Source organism: Schizosaccharomyces pombe (assembly GCF_000002945.2).
Source record: "Schizosaccharomyces pombe strain 972h- genome assembly, chromosome: II".
Taxonomy (NCBI): domain Eukaryota; kingdom Fungi; phylum Ascomycota; class Schizosaccharomycetes; order Schizosaccharomycetales; family Schizosaccharomycetaceae; genus Schizosaccharomyces; species Schizosaccharomyces pombe.
In genome coordinates, this window is record NC_003423.3 from 4,281,955 (window position 1) to 4,297,075 (window position 15,121).

General features: G+C 36.2%; 7 protein-coding genes and 12 long non-coding RNA genes across 19 annotated transcripts, besides 1 other annotated feature; 9 read left to right on the plus strand and 10 right to left on the minus strand.

Annotated features, from left to right (window-relative positions):
* Window positions 1–77: 77 nt before the first annotated feature.
* On the plus strand, window positions 78–1,660 carry ufd1 (Hrd1 ubiquitin ligase complex subunit Ufd1). Its single transcript, NM_001023801.3, has 5 exons — window positions 78–202; window positions 250–418; window positions 599–631; window positions 688–809; window positions 858–1,660. Exons 1-5 carry the CDS (start codon window positions 200–202, stop codon window positions 1,557–1,559), a joined length of 1,029 nt encoding a protein of 342 aa, NP_596780.1. The 5' UTR covers window positions 78–199; the 3' UTR covers window positions 1,560–1,660.
* On the minus strand, window positions 640–1,881 carry SPOM_SPNCRNA.1686. Its single transcript, NR_150583.1, has one exon. It is a non-coding gene; the product is annotated as a non-coding RNA (long non-coding RNA).
* A 93-nt stretch (window positions 1,882–1,974) lies between these two features.
* Window positions 1,975–3,502, plus strand: oga1 (protein stm1). Its single transcript, NM_001023802.3, has 3 exons — window positions 1,975–2,001; window positions 2,270–2,643; window positions 2,706–3,502. Exons 1-3 carry the CDS (start codon window positions 1,984–1,986, stop codon window positions 3,166–3,168), a joined length of 855 nt encoding a protein of 284 aa, NP_596781.1. The 5' UTR covers window positions 1,975–1,983; the 3' UTR covers window positions 3,169–3,502.
* Window positions 3,213–3,830, minus strand: SPOM_SPNCRNA.6523. Its single transcript, NR_195871.1, has one exon. It is a non-coding gene; the product is annotated as a non-coding RNA (long non-coding RNA).
* A 140-nt stretch (window positions 3,831–3,970) lies between these two features.
* Window positions 3,971–4,864, minus strand: SPOM_SPNCRNA.6524. Its single transcript, NR_195872.1, has one exon. It is a non-coding gene; the product is annotated as a non-coding RNA (long non-coding RNA).
* Window positions 3,990–6,629, plus strand: nrm1. The gene has a single exon (NM_001023803.3). The coding sequence runs from the start codon at window positions 4,088–4,090 to the stop codon at window positions 5,114–5,116; it is 1,029 nt and encodes a 342-aa protein (NP_596782.1). The 5' UTR covers window positions 3,990–4,087; the 3' UTR covers window positions 5,117–6,629.
* On the minus strand, window positions 5,188–6,934 carry tad1 (tRNA specific adenosine deaminase). Its single transcript, NM_001023804.3, has 4 exons — window positions 6,521–6,934; window positions 6,465–6,479; window positions 6,333–6,422; window positions 5,188–6,274 (listed from the first exon to the last, which is right to left on the minus strand). The coding sequence occupies exons 1-4, from the start codon at window positions 6,712–6,714 to the stop codon at window positions 5,407–5,409; spliced, it is 1,167 nt and encodes a 388-aa protein (NP_596783.1). The 5' UTR covers window positions 6,715–6,934; the 3' UTR covers window positions 5,188–5,406.
* A 56-nt stretch (window positions 6,935–6,990) lies between these two features.
* Window positions 6,991–8,946, plus strand: rae1 (nucleoporin Rae1; the record flags this gene model as incomplete). The annotated part of the gene is made up of 3 exons (NM_001023805.3): window positions 6,991–7,062; window positions 7,113–7,189; window positions 7,609–8,946. 3 exons carry the CDS (start codon window positions 6,991–6,993, stop codon window positions 8,516–8,518), a joined length of 1,059 nt encoding a protein of 352 aa, NP_596784.1. The 3' UTR covers window positions 8,519–8,946.
* SPOM_SPNCRNA.6525 lies at window positions 7,477–8,705 on the minus strand. The gene has a single exon (NR_195873.1). It is a non-coding gene; the product is annotated as a non-coding RNA (long non-coding RNA).
* On the minus strand, window positions 8,942–10,008 carry rsm25 (mitochondrial 37S ribosomal protein mS23). The gene has a single exon (NM_001023806.3). The coding sequence runs from the start codon at window positions 9,732–9,734 to the stop codon at window positions 9,072–9,074; it is 663 nt and encodes a 220-aa protein (NP_596785.1). The 5' UTR covers window positions 9,735–10,008; the 3' UTR covers window positions 8,942–9,071.
* On the plus strand, window positions 9,340–9,849 carry SPOM_SPNCRNA.6526. Its single transcript, NR_195874.1, has one exon. It is a non-coding gene; the product is annotated as a non-coding RNA (long non-coding RNA).
* Window positions 10,009–10,070: 62 nt separating the features above from the next.
* On the plus strand, window positions 10,071–10,471 carry SPOM_SPNCRNA.6527. The gene has a single exon (NR_195875.1). It is a non-coding gene; the product is annotated as a non-coding RNA (long non-coding RNA).
* Window positions 10,472–10,898: 427 nt separating this feature from the next.
* On the plus strand, window positions 10,899–11,148 carry SPOM_SPNCRNA.6528. The gene has a single exon (NR_195876.1). It is a non-coding gene; the product is annotated as a non-coding RNA (long non-coding RNA).
* On the minus strand, window positions 10,950–11,188 carry SPOM_SPNCRNA.6529. Its single transcript, NR_195877.1, has one exon. It is a non-coding gene; the product is annotated as a non-coding RNA (long non-coding RNA).
* Window positions 11,189–11,310: 122 nt separating this feature from the next.
* On the plus strand, window positions 11,311–14,071 carry ppr7 (PPR repeat-containing protein Ppr7). The gene has a single exon (NM_001023807.3). It carries the CDS (start codon window positions 11,643–11,645, stop codon window positions 13,617–13,619), a length of 1,977 nt encoding a protein of 658 aa, NP_596786.1. The 5' UTR covers window positions 11,311–11,642; the 3' UTR covers window positions 13,620–14,071.
* On the minus strand, window positions 11,333–11,649 carry SPOM_SPNCRNA.6530. Its single transcript, NR_195878.1, has one exon. It is a non-coding gene; the product is annotated as a non-coding RNA (long non-coding RNA).
* Window positions 11,754–12,105, minus strand: SPOM_SPNCRNA.6531. Its single transcript, NR_195879.1, has one exon. It is a non-coding gene; the product is annotated as a non-coding RNA (long non-coding RNA).
* Window positions 12,742–14,458, minus strand: SPOM_SPNCRNA.6532. The gene has a single exon (NR_195880.1). It is a non-coding gene; the product is annotated as a non-coding RNA (long non-coding RNA).
* Window positions 14,459–14,635: 177 nt separating this feature from the next.
* On the plus strand, window positions 14,636–15,004 carry SPOM_SPNCRNA.6533. The gene has a single exon (NR_195881.1). It is a non-coding gene; the product is annotated as a non-coding RNA (long non-coding RNA).
* Window positions 14,714–15,071: an LONG TERMINAL REPEAT.
* Window positions 15,072–15,121: the final 50 nt, after the last annotated feature.

Consider the following 15,121-nt stretch of genomic DNA (forward strand, 5'->3'; position numbering starts at 1 on the left):
TTGAGGAACCTCCTTAAATTTCGTAAACTAACTTCTTGCCTTGGTCCCAAATAGTGGCATTTGCGTCAACGAATGCTGTACATAGCCAAATTCTTTCAGTCATCAAGTGTATTTTGCTTGCACTACAACATTTACGTTGCATTATAAAAAATTGGGAGAACCATAGTTACTCTTTCCTTTTTTCGCAAAAAAAGCAAATATGGTATGGTTTTTTTAGAGAATGCGTACGTTGACTTACTCACGTATTAGTTTGGCGGCAGCTTTTTCTCAAGCGACGATGATGGTTTCTCCATGATGTCTCAACTTCGGTCAGCTTTTCATAATAATGTAAATCAGCGATTTGATACTCGTTACCGCTGTTATCCTGTTGCCATGATTCCTGGTGAGGAACGGCCAAATGTCAATTATGGTGGGAAAGGTAAGGTTTGAAAATACTTTTAAGTTTTCACATTGTTGGAGATTTGATTTTATATACTCATGAAGTTCATGTGATTTTATCTTTGAGCGCTTGCTTGCGCATTTGCTTATGGTTAACATTCTCTGCTCAATATTTTTTATATTGTTATTGGGGATTATTAGTATTAACAACTACGTCTAGTAATATTACCACCTTCAGCTTTAGAAAAACTATGTACGTAATGCGAAGAGAATTTATTAAGCCTTTTAAATCTGTTAATTAACTATTAGCACGCCTGAATGTCAGTTATCCCATGCTTTTTGACTTTGAAAACGAAGCTGCAGAGAAAAAAACTCATGGGGGTGTGTTAGAATTTATTGCGGAAGAGGGACGTGTCTACCTGCCTTATTGGGTATGAAAAAATTTAAAGACTGTCAGAAATGTACTAACTAGGGCACAGATGATGACTACACTTAGCCTTGAGCCTGGAGATTTGGTTCGAGTTATAAATACTGATATAGCACAGGGCAGCTATGTCAAATTACAGCCTCAAAGCGTGAATTTTCTTGATATCACGGACCACAGAGCGGTATTGGAAAATGCGCTTAGGAATTTCAGTACGCTTACAAAATCTGATATATTTGAGATTTTGTATAACGACCAGGTATATCAAATAAAAGTTATAGATGTTCAACCTGATGACTCCCGCCATGTTGTCTCAGTGGTAGAAACCGATTTGGTAGTTGATTTTGATCCCCCCATCGGTTATGAAGAAAGTTTGCAAAAAAACAAGCAGCAAAATATTGCTGGCGTTCAAGGAACGATGGTTACCAAGATTGGTTACGATGAGCTGGTGAGGCAGGGCGATTCGAATTTGATGAAGGGAACAGGGACTAAACTAAATGGTAAAGAAGTTGCTGAAGTGCCTAAAATAAATTTGCTCGATGTTGAGAAACAAGAATGTCCTGCTCCGTTGATCCTACCATTGGGTACATACTTCTTTGGGTATCCTTATAAAGCACCCTCTATTGAAGAAGATTCTAAGAAAGACCCCAATTTATTTAAGTTTGAAGGTGCCGGTACATCTCTACGTGCCTCTCGCAAAACAAATGGAACAATGGGAAAAGGTTCCTCTGATGACCCAATCGATATTGATGCTTAATGTTAATCGTCTCAAGTTATTACTTGGTTGGATTTAGTTTATAACGATTTTAGTACCAGTCTTTTTACATTGAATGAATTAATTTATTATTTGTTTCAAAATATAATGTAATTAATTCTTACTTAGACTGCCTAGCTTTTTTTTACCAGTAGTATATTTCTTAATAAAACTTATTTTAATGCTAAAGAAATGAATGATTCGATAAAACGAATATTGACAATTGTAAGCCAAGTGCTTCCGATATCATAGAAAAAAGACAGGCATTGTGTTGAATAACTGTAATTTTAAGATAGCCTTAGGTATTACCGTAAGATGATGGACAAAGCACATCATTTGTTTCAACCTACCCTAAGTTTGAGTGACTGCTTTTTGGATGACTGTAGTTGTGTAACTGAACACACACAATTAACTTTCCAGCTTCCAAATGTCTGTTGCATCCAAGGTATGATTTAAACATTTTATCATTAAACGATTATTTTAAGGGTTAGGAAATGAACGAACTGGTAATTATTTGTAGCATGTTTTAGGGCTGTGTTTAAGGTTTCATTACTGCGACCCGAATGAAATACTTTATAGAAGTATAGCCTGTATAAAGACGCTCAAGTATTAAAAAATATAAATTCACATTTCGTTCATTATTCTTTAGAGTGTTAGCTCTGCAGACTCTGCTGATTTTTATTTTGTTTTCGCAAGTAGTAACCAAATTATAGAACCTCTTTGACCTCCTCGGAGAGGAGACTCCCGCAGCTACTACTACCGAGAAGAAAACCGCTGCTTCTCGTGACAAAAAGCGCTCCGACAGCCCTCCTGTCCCCCGCGAATTAGTCGCTCAAAGCACCACCTCTAGGAAGCGTGACCCTAACCAACCCACTCCTCGTGAGCGTACCGTTAATAAGAAGGCAGACCAACCTCGCAGACGCCGTCAAGCTCCTCAAGGAAACGAAGCCTTTGCTCGTGAAGGCAAAGAAGCTCGTGCTAACAACGCTGCCCATCCTGTGGATGCCACTGGCGCCCCCTCCAACCGCCGCAATGCTCGTGCTCGCCGTGGTCGTGAATTTGACCGCCATAGCCAAACTGGTAGAGTGTATGTGTTTTATTTTTCTACATGTGAATGCCAAATTATATAATTGCTAACCATTATTTTAGTGATACCAAGAAGGCTACTGAACGTGGCTGGGGTGATCTCGTAAACTCTGCTGCTAACCCTGATGTTGCAGAGAACGAAGGTAACACTCCCTCTGGAGCCCAAACTCCTGCTGCCGAGGAGGAAAATGTTAAGACTCTTGATGAATATCTGTCTGAACGCAAGTCCGCCGCAAAGCCTGTTGGTCGTACTGTTGAGAAACTTGAAAACGCTACTAAGGTCGAGAAGAGTGCCCCCGAAGAATTGTTTGCCTCTCTTAAGAAGAGCGCTTCTCAAAAGAAGTCTGCTGCCAAGGAAAGCAAGCCAAAGAAGGTTCTTCTTGATATCGAGCAAACTTTTACTGCTCGTCCTGCTCGCGGTGGCCGTCCTAACCGTGCTCCCCGTCGTGGTCCTTCAGAAACTGCCTCAAAAACCCAACAGGCACCTCCCACCCTTTCTGAGACTGACTTTCCCGCTCTTGCATAGATGAACTGGTGACTTGAGAGTAGCCTATTGATGTGGAGCGTTTGATTGGTCTTGGATGAAATTTCGTTGTCAAGCGTATGTGGAAAGGTGTGTGTTATCTTACAGATCCCTTTTTGTTTATTTTCCATTGAGCATCATTCGGGTTTCTAGGTTATTCAGTGATTCTTATCATTAAAGCGGTCTAAGGTGTATTCTGTGGTTGCATTCCCTTTTTTGATCCACATTTTGCGATGAATTGACTAAATATTTTTCAAAATGGTCGAATACTAGTGTGTAAAAAAAATTTCATTCTCGTATCTATTCACAACTAATATTAAGAAGATGCGCGTTTAAATCGTCTACCGACTGTTATCTTGATATAACGTATCTTATTTTTAATCTGTAAATATCAGCCTTAGTAATTGTGTACATAACAAAAGCATATTTCAGTGTACGGTAGGTCTGCCTGTGCAATTCACAAATACTCCATTTATTATTCCAATTGATTTTGTCATTTTCAAATGTCGTTTGCAGGGATATTGAAACGGACGTTGAATAAAGCCTTCTTAACCTTGTAAAATGACTATAGGAAAGTTATGAACGAGTTTGTGTATCGGTAACATAACAGGTAAATCACTCTTCATAATGCAAATTGCGGTTTACTTTTTATAGCATCATTTTTGATAGCTATTTAAAAAATTTGAAAGTTAATATAATTAATAAACTCGAGGATATGAGCAAACTGATAAAACGCGCTATATCGCGAATTCGCGCTTTAAAGGGCGTCGCGTCGCGTTGCGTTGGACACCGCTTATATACGTGCCACAAGTACGCAACAATCGACGAGTCGCAAAAAAACTGTCTCTGATTATTACTTTTCCTTCTGATTCTCTGCTACTAGGAATCTTTATATTGGTTTCCGTTTAGAAAAAATAACAAGATGGATAGGTCAATGGAACCATTGACCCCATCTCGTTTAAACACTTTGGGGGAAAGGCCAACAAACGAAGTGTATGAGTATGGAAAAGGAAAAAATGTGCAACATTTATTTCCTATAACACCGATGCAGAGACCATTAGGAAAAGAGAATGCGGCTCCAGGGACGATTTCACCGATTGCGGTTCGATCTCGAAATGTGCGTGCAGTAGAAATTGCAGATGAAAATGCATGTGAAGAGCCAGTCTTAAAAATAAAATCTGTTAGTAGTACGGAGAGTGAAGAGGAAAAAGAATCTTCTACTGAGATAGGAGAGAAACAGGAAAAAGAAACACATTTAGAACCCAAGACACCAGTACAAACCAATACCAACAATAATCACTTAGACGACATTCAGTGTTGTGCTAAAAACTTACGCTTACGTCTTGAATTGGCTATGTATAAAGTACAAGTTAATCAAACATTTTCCCCTCTGCAAGATCTTCCCATTGTCGCTAAAACGAAGCTTCACAATTGTCCAAACTCTGAACCTGTTACCTCCATATGGAACCAGAGATCGCTTTCTTCTGGAAAGCCTCCGTCCTTACATCTTTCAGGGAATCGCAGGCTTTCCATGGGATCTCCCACGAAGTCGATATATGATCAGAATGGTTTGACAACGCCAAGACCGATCGGTTCTGATGATCTAACACATATGTATGATCCTTATACCTCTCCTTTACGCACCCCTTCTCGTACGCTATCACGCTCCTCCTCTCATTATCTGTGGGTTCGTCATGGTAAATTGACACGTAGCGTATCTCTTTTACAACATAAAACGCCTAGACGCATTCGGCCAAAATCACTTTCTAAAAGCAATTCTACACCGTTAAAGCATTTAAGCGCTCAGAAACCAAATTCAAATTACTATACTGGCCCGCCTACTCCAGTATCCATATCCAACACTCCAGAAAACATTCATCCATCATCTTCCGAAGTAAGGCGTATTGCAAGTCACAGCAAGCAATTTTCAGACTATGGTTTAATTCGATGATCCTTCTTTTTACATTTTAAACCGAGTTATGGAATAATGTTATGAGATGATTTTTATAATACTTTAATTACTCTAGTTGTCGTTCATTTCCTTTCTGACAGATTTCTATATGTGAATTATTTTGAAATGCAAAAAATAACTTTTAATTCCTCGCAACACGTTCTTTTATTTCTTACTTGTTATGTAACAAGTCAGTCGTTAATAAAATTATTATCGCTGGTAAAGCCATCCTTCGTTTTATTTAATGCCTTAATTCATACGTACATCTTATATTGAGGTTTCTAGATTTCTTATATCCATTGAAATTCGTTCCCTCCGTTTGGGATCCAGTTTTTTAAGATATTACGAAGAATTTGCTTTTGCTGGCAACGTTTGATGTTGAGTTTCTTCCATTCATAATAGTTTTTTTCATTAGTCAACGATTGACTTAATTGATGCAGCAAATTCATCATACTCTTTCTACATATTAATGTTTGAGACTTTTCAACGTCTTTAGCTTTTGTTCCCGCTTTAATACCATTATGTATCACTTGAGTACACTGCATTTTATCACCGATCCATATCAAAACGTTTGTACTAGTTGCAGTTTTTTCTGCTTGGTTCAACGGCCGTGAATATAAAAAATTTTCATCCGTTTCCAGCACGGTAAAAGGATGAAAGTAATAAGGATTATCCTTTTCTCCAAATTCAGCAAGTGGTGCGCACCGACCAAAGGGTCCAAATGCTCTGTCAATTGCTGATTTAACTATCACTTTTTTATAAAGCACTACACATGATAAATAGATGGGCTCACAAATGAGGCTGGTCTGGGAATTCAAAATAGAAAGATATTGTTTTGCAGCTAATTTATCAGTACAGCTTTTGCTCCAGCTTACTGGGGCATCAGGTCTCCCCGGTTTAGTACGCACGATTCCAAGTAGTCCAAAATCCGCCCTCCCACGCATTAATTTCTCTGAATCAACTGTTAAGTTCCATGGTTTGTTGTTTTCCAAGCGGCTAGCTAGTAGCTCCATACTCGCATCTCCGCAAGGACATTCGGAAACGTACAGATGTATCAGAAGATTGCTGTTTAGAGTAAATTTACCATTATCAGCAACTTCAAGAAGCCACGTATCTTTCTTTGATTCTTTAATTAAAATACAATGTTCGAGAAGTAATCTTAATTCTTTTATTAGTAACGAATACTAACAAATATACAAATAATTGTATATATTACCTGTTAAAACATCTTAATGCCAGAATCTCAGCATGACAATCATGTAATACACTACCCAGTTGTTCATTCTTAATGATGCCAGCTGGCGTACTAAATTGACTTGTTAATGAAAAAAATCAATTGGTAGCATACCATTTTACACCTGTTCTTTAGATGTCAGTTTACCGATATTAATAAAAAAGACGTACGCTAGACAAACACAAATAAATTCGTTCTCCATCTTTTTCTGAATGACAACACCGGCTAAAGTAGTCCATTCACGCACCCCATTTGCTCTTATGATCGGTTTGCCATGACGGGCTAGTTCATCAAATTTGTTAAGGACTGCAAGAGCTATTAAATTCCCAACATTACTGTTTCTATCTAGGGTAAATTCTTCCATTTTCTAATGAATTTCATAAATCCATACTTTATATTCAATTGTATTAAGAAAAGAGTACTTCGGGAGCGTAAATCCTGTGATATGTTGTGACCGTAATTAAATACTAATATTTTGTTTCCAACTGTTAATTAATAACAATTGGGTATTCCTAATAGCAAAGCTTATTCGCTGTAAGTGATTGAAGTACAAATGTTGGCAAAAGCATTTGTGGTAGTGTGTTGAAGCAAGTAATTTTGTCTGCATACGAGTAATTTACCAACTACCACAACTATTAGAATGTCACTTTTTGGACAGGCTACAACATCTACAGTATCTAATGCAACCGGTGACTTAAAAAAGGATGTGGAGGTTTGTTAATTTTACATATACGCTACTTACATTTGCTAATTACACGATAGGTTGCCCAACCCCCGGAGGATTCAATATCAGATTTGGCTTTTTCTCCTCAAGCAGAATATTTAGCTGCATCATCTTGGTAAGTGATTTCAGTTCTTTATTTGATGTTACTACGTATTTATTATTCCCTGATGCTGCCATGTTATTTGGCAATCGCGATTTACAAATAAAACTCATGTTCGAGGTTAAAATACTTAACACATAAAATATCTTTGTTGTCTTTCAAAAATTTTAATAACTAAATGAACTTTGCGGTTTCTGAAGTATTTTATTGAGCTTACCAAAAATGAACCTCAAACAATTTATTTGGTTTATTAATATGACTTTTTATCATCATCCTATGAAGAATTTTGAAAATCAATCTTCTTAATTGAGCATGGTATTTCTTCTCATTACTAATAATTGAACGATCTGTAAATAATCTTCGTATAACATCTGGATGAACACACCAACAATTGTGCTTGTTTTCTATTTTTCATTATGCTAACTCAAAGATAGGGATAGTAAAGTCCGTATTTACGAAGTGCAAGCTACAGGGCAATCAATTGGAAAAGCACTTTATGAACACCAAGGTCCGGTATTAAGTGTCAATTGGTCTCGAGATGGTACCAAAGTAGCATCAGGAAGTGTGGATAAGTCTGCTAAAGTCTTTGATATTCAAACGGGGCAAAATCAGCAGGTTGCGGCTCATGACGATGCTGTTCGTTGCGTTCGTTTCGTTGAAGCTATGGGTACTTCACCTATTCTGGCAACTGGGTCATGGGACAAAACCTTGAAATATTGGGATCTTCGACAATCAACACCCATTGCTACAGTCAGTCTTCCAGAACGTGTTTATGCGATGGATTGTGTTCATCCATTACTTACCGTTGCAACCGCTGAAAGGAACATATGTGTTATCAACTTGTCGGAACCAACGAAAATATTTAAACTGGCTATGAGTCCATTGAAGTTCCAGACAAGATCTTTGGCTTGTTTTATTAAAGGTGATGGTTATGCTATAGGAAGCGTTGAAGGAAGATGTGCGATCCAAAATATAGATGAAAAAAATGCATCTCAAAACTTCAGTTTTCGCTGTCATAGGAATCAAGCAGGTAACAGTGCTGATGTTTACAGTGTAAATTCTATAGCATTTCATCCCCAATATGGAACTTTCTCAACCGCCGGATCTGATGGTACTTTTAGTTTTTGGGATAAAGATAGTCATCAGCGTTTAAAGAGTTATCCAAATGTTGGTGGGACTATTTCTTGCAGCACGTTTAATCGTACTGGAGATATTTTTGCTTATGCCATTAGTTACGACTGGAGTAAAGGTTATACATTCAACAATGCGCAATTGCCCAATAAAATCATGCTCCACCCTGTTCCGCAAGACGAAATAAAACCTCGACCTAAGAAAGGAAGGTAAATGATGGTAATTTTTAGAGTCTACATAGGTGAGATGGTGACCAATCCTGTTGAGGCATGAGTTTGGTTTTTTTGATATGTATCTTAACTTTTTGTTTGGGAAAAAAAGTGGCATTTCGTGATTCATGACTAAAATCAATTACTGGCAATCGTTTAATATTAGAAAAATTTTTCCTTTCCTGACAAAAAGTGTTATGGGTATAGACGCTATCATCTTCTTATCTATGTTGGCTGCTCAATAAATGATGAACTTTTTTTAAAGCACTTTTAAAAGTTTGGAGCGAAAGTTCGCTAGCTGGCTAAACGGCAGTGTCATCTGAAAAGCTTGCTATAGCTTTGAATAATATTTATAATATATATATATGTATTCAAATAGATGGTAGAAATTTAATGTGTTCTGATAGATTGTTTTAATTTGAAGACATAAAGAGATGAAAAATATCTGTTTTATTTTTGAAAGGGGATAGTACTAAGAAAATTCTGAAAAAAAAAAAAACAAAACAAAAATCAATTTTTGAGGAGACAATATGATATATCAGCTGTGAATTTAAATACTACTGAGTCGTCTTAGAGATATCTACACTCGGGTCTGTGAACTTTGTACGATTAGCCTCAGCGTATTGTGAAGCATTATCAAACCAAGAATTTAAAGCATTTTGATCCATTTCATAGCCCAACTCCAGATCAGATTTTGTAAATACAGCACCCAATGCTTGAGCCTGATCATGGGCAACGCGTTGCTGAATTTCTTGTTCAGCGCGTAGGTGATAAAATTCCTTTCTTGCTTGATCATAAGCATTTTCTACAGGCATGTTAGAGTTTTCAATCAGCCATAAAGTTCTTTGCACTACACTCTCGCCAGATAATGCTTTGCGCGGTTGATCCATGTGACTCCAATCACAATATTGCTGATCATTACCGTCATTTTCTGCAATGATTTGAGGCCTTGCTAGTTCCCAAGGATGATCTCGATAAAACCTTTTACGGAGTTTATCTTCTGGCCATTGAATTTCCTGAGGCTGATACATTGATTTTCGTAACCGTTTACCACGGGATTTTACCTTATTTGGATCGTACAATGGTACAATACGTCTAGCATATTGAAAGGTTGGGGGATGTTTAGCAACCGTTTCGTACCATAAAGACTCTGCTGTCCATGGCTTTTTCATTTCAGCTGCAAAGCTGCGTAGCAAACCATTTGCATTAAATTTCGGCATTGGATCTTCCTCCTGAAAAAGTTATTAAATAGTATATTAGTAAAATAATCAGTAATAGAAACGTGAAAATGGAAGTAAGGATTGAATAATGATTGAGATGGGTTAATTATGCAAAACACATCCACGGCGCTATAAATAATGGAGAGTATGACTTGAGGTAATAAACAATCGCTTATATGGATAGTCTGCTAAAAAAGTGAATTATAAGCGCAAGAAACCAACTTTTTTGGTGAAAATGGCTTCCAAGAGGAATTGGGCTGGCCAAGCTAGTGTTAGCTGACGGTACTAGTGTGCCTCATCTTAGTAGCTACTGAGTATAACCTAATGGTAAGATATTATGAATATTTATTTCAGAACACACAAGGATACGAACACTATTAATGAAATAGTTATTTATAAATTTAAACACATCTATTGCCTTTTTTTTGCTAAGATATGGCTTGTTTGTAAATTCGGAATTTAAACTAAGCGATTGTTCATCTAAATTAATTTTATGGATTGAAAGTCCCTATTATTTTTTAGATATTTTTTTTATAATTGCTAAAGGTATATAGAGTTTATTGCCTTTATTTTTTTATATTTTTTTATCAATCGTTAACGCCATAGGAAAGCAAGTTAAACTGCTTAAAAATTTTTTAATACTTAAAAATTTTTTGTTATGGAATAAACTTTTTTTTTTTTATACTTTTAATTTTCACTGATTTCATTAAATATTTACCGGCAGCCGTTAGAATTATTAATAACAATGGTTCAAAAAACTCCAAAAAAATTTTAAGATTAATTAGACAAAATCAATTATATGTTTCGTAAAGCAAATTAAATGGCTGTACTGTATTTGTGAAGCTGTATGCGTATTTGCTAATTTGATTTTGTCATAAACTGACTGAGTAAATTAGCGCAGCAAATGCCGCTACACCTAGCATGTTCTGAAGTGAAAATGAAGTGCTGCAAATATTTAAAGCCATTGATCGTACAGTATTATTATGAATGGACATCAACTACTTGAATTCTTGCCTGCTCATACATTTTTAGCAGTTATTTTCATTTCTTCACTTATAACGCAGTCATATTTATACTCCGTATTTGATTTTACCTGCTAGCTGGCAATCTCAATGCTAGAATACGATATTCGCTTCTGGATGATGAGTGTTATATAACCTAGGTAAGGTTAATCTGTAGCTTATAACGAAGAAGTAAGGTAAATAGACTACACTTGTGTTCTTTGACGAAAGTGTATTCGATGATATTGTAAATGCTGATTAAATACTAATGAGTCAACAAACGTGCCTAAATGCTGGTTGCATTCAATGCCATTCCTATATATGATGATGGCCGATTGATCGTTATTCATTAGCGATTCTTAAGAGGATCGATGAATGATAGTTTAATAGTTTAGAGGGATATTCTGCATTTAATTATATTAAGGGACCTCTTTTTTACTCATGAATGTTCTTTCCATGTTTACACAATAACGAGCTATTATAACAAAATAACGTAAATAAACTATAGCGATGGTTTCCGTTAATTCACTAACGCTGCCTGTTAATGAGGAAATAGCAATCTTAGGTTTTGCTTAGAACCCAACTTCGCAACGTTGGAAGGTTTGCTCAGTTAGCTGTATTTATACCACCTTCTGTTTTTTGGAAACCTTGGATGAAATGTTTAGATGCATTATTGAGCCTTTTCGCACAGTTTAATGTTTGAATTATCGCATCATATAGAAAGGGAACGGAAGTATATGCATCATCTCGTATCGAGTTCTCGTTTTCTTTTTTTATCAAGTACCCCCTTCTCTCATTAATAGTGATCCTTTTAATTTGATTATCGTTTCTTTTCTTCATAACGCGTCTTTTCGTTTCCACGCCTCTCGTTTTGGGGACGACTTTTGTCTGCTTGCCAGGCTAAGAGATGCGAAATTGTGTATCTCCACTACTTTTTGCATGGACAAAACATTTACGTTTAAGGGAATTTAAAATCCCTTTCCCAAATCGTCTTGTTGTGCGGTCACTAAACCAGCTTAGCGTTCATCATGAAAAGGTAACTGGGTGCAGGCCTCGACAAGCGTCTTCTGATGAATTACATAAATACTCGAAATCTGCTTCAAACGAAGCATTTCTCTCAAGTTTTGCAGAAAATCAATTATTTCACAAGTGTTTGCCTTCCAGCGCAGGTGCTGTTCTTAGTGAAAACGATTTAATGTACATTATCCGAAAAGTCAGTGAAGTCTATGCTGATAATAAAACTGAAAAGGTTACTGTGCCTTTTGACAAACATAAAAACCCATTCCTAATTTACGTGAAAAAACGGTTTGCCGAATGTTTTGATAAAAATCCTGATCTTTGCCTCATTGTGTATTCAAAACTGGAGGTTGAAACGTTGGCAAAAATAACTCCCATTTGGATTAATGTCGCCAAAAAAAATAAAAAAGAAGATTTTCTTGTTGAACTCTGCCTCCGTTTTTTAGAACGATTCCGTTCATGCAATTTGACTGAACAAGCAATCTTATATCAAAATTTTCGAGAAAACTGGTGGAGTAACATTAAGTTACCCCAAAATCTCAAAAGTCTGTACGTTGAATTGTGTTTGGTGTATCATTTCCATAATTCCCATCTTGGGATGGATTCCTCTACAGTCTCTAATTTAAAACGCTTCTGCTTCTCAGAGTCATTAGGTCATATATTTGCTCCTTTGAGATTCCAAAATCAACAGCTTCCTTTGCAACACGTTTATGCGTTTTTGTTTTCCATAGCATATCGTGATAACCAAGTTGATACTGCTCATTTTCTTTATAAACAGTGGTCTCGTGCAGGCATGGGACCATTGCCAAAAGATGCATTTATAAAATTTGTACAATTACTCTCAAAAAACCGTAATTGGGTTTTAATGCGCGATATTGTTCAGCTGGAAGAATACAATAGTTATCTTCTCGACCATCGAATAGTTTCGGCATTTCTTAAACCATTATCAGAAAAAGGTAACTACAAAGACATACTGAGTCTGATTTCAGTTTGGCAGCATTCTGTTTGGCGACCTTCATTGGCGTATCTTCAAGTTGTTTATTCTTTTTCCATGCGAGCTCTACTAGTTAACCGTCAATACTCTTCTGCTTTTGCATTTTTCTGGAAAATTGACCCGTATATTCGAAACGAACGTTTAGTGTCTCAAATGTTACAAGCCGCAAGTCAGCTTCATTATCACGATTTAATTTTATACGTTATAAATACCTACTATTCTGGTAACATTATGAAGAATTTGGGCAACAAAGATTTGATTTGTATAACGCAAAGTTCACCTCCTTGTAATATATCTGGAATTAAGCCGGGAAGCTTAAAGTTGTCTCCAACCACCAATACGGTTTTAGCGAAATCGATTTGTTACTGGCTGAACGATGCCATGGCTTTGCTTTTTTTATTAGAGAATCAACTAAATTGCAAGCATTCCCTCTTTCAGAGAAAGTCTCTTATAATCCTCTTGAATGGTATTCTCAATTGCCCTCATTCGTCGTACGACCTTCAATTTCGTGCTGTGTCTCTCCTAACGGGACGTATAAGGCTGAATGTCGATTTTGAGGTCTCGGTTTTGGCGTCCCAACTCGTTTTTTTTGTCAAACATCGAGATTTTAAGCGTACCTTAATTACCATGAAAGCTATATCCAAGTTGCAAAAAAACTTTGACGTTCGAATATGGAACTATTGGCTGGTTGCCCTAATTCAGCAGAAGCTTTATTCTAGAGCCGTTAAAGTGTATTCCAAACTTATTTGTTCTTCCGCAGTACGAAATGATACAACTCGCTCTCTGATTCGACTCATTCCCAAATCGTATTTCAAAAGTTATCCTCTCCTTAAAGAATCAGAGACCGAAAAAAAAACAAATTCTGCACTTTAACTGCGTAATGTTTTTAAAAGTTCAAGCTTTTGTGAATTATTAACTTTTATTATTAATTTCTCCACTCTCTTACAACACCTTGATGTACAACATTTCCTTGGTTGTTGATTTCATGATAATTTGCCAAATGATCCGTTCATTCACTCATTCTGCTCTTTTTTTTTCCGCTACTTTTTCTTTGTTCAACAAAGATGTTCCGACGAAACTCAAACCAACTTTTTTGAATCCCTTTCTCGAAACCATCCTTTTTGATGCAAGTTATGAAAATAAAATCATCATTTTTATCATCACGTTACATAATTTTGTCCAATTCATTTGGTGAAGTTGGTTTGCTTTCTAGTTTTAGCTAAACATATTTGTATGCAAACATCATCTCAAACATTTGGAATACTTCATAAAATTAAAAATTCTAGAGTTTTATGTTTAGTTGCTTCCCTTTTTCAGTAGTTTCTATGAGACCGCTACTACGAGTTGTCCAGTGTATTGTATTTTAACCGTAGGTAGCCAACTATTATTATTCAGCCACGATGGAAGTATTTGTTATGACAGGATATTAGCAGCCTCAAATCATGTACAAATTATTACATTAATAAATGGATACTACGAGTAAGGCTTCATGATGTGAAGTATTGTTTTTATCGTAATTGAATCATAATTGTTACTGCCACGGTATATACGAGTTGAAAATGAATTATAAAGATGCCGCCTTGATGGTGTTAAAAAATCAAATTTAGTAATCAGCAACAATACACTGAGCTGTGCTACAATACTTTGAATACCACTGAGCCATACTTTCGCATACTAGTAAATATCAGTTGTTTTGGTTAAGAGTAGCTGTCAGCTTAATTAAAAAGTTACCAGCTGATATCTGATACTACAAAAGATTATGAATAGAGCTACAAGTTAATTCGCTCCCTAGTTCAGTTATAAGCTATTTTAATTAAAAGTACAATATAACCCCAATATTAGAAACCTCTATAACAGTTGTTCCTAATAGTATCTGTGTACTAAAATATAATATGATCACAAGGAAAACTCACTGCGATCCTACGTATCGTTAAAACTGATACCGAATTTGAGTAGCCATCATCAGCTGTCAGCAATACTACACTACGCTATGATATACTACGTTGCGTATCACTATAGATCATATGTTGGAATACTAGCTAAGATCCGTTTATTGATAATCATGGGTAACTATCCGTCTATATACATAGATACCCGTTGATAACAACTATTTAGAAATATTATAAATAGCGTTACGACTGAATCTCGTTCCTCAGTTCAGTTATGAGCTATATTAGTGATAGGTAACATTATAACCCAGTTAATACAATACCTATACTCAGTTGCTACTTATACAACCTGTGTATTGTAATATAATAGACCACAAGGAAAACTCACTACAGTTCTACGTATCCTTAAATTAGATACCAAACTGCGTAGCTTACAACAGTATACTATTAACAAATTGCGTTAAAATGCGTCTTATGGTTCCTCAA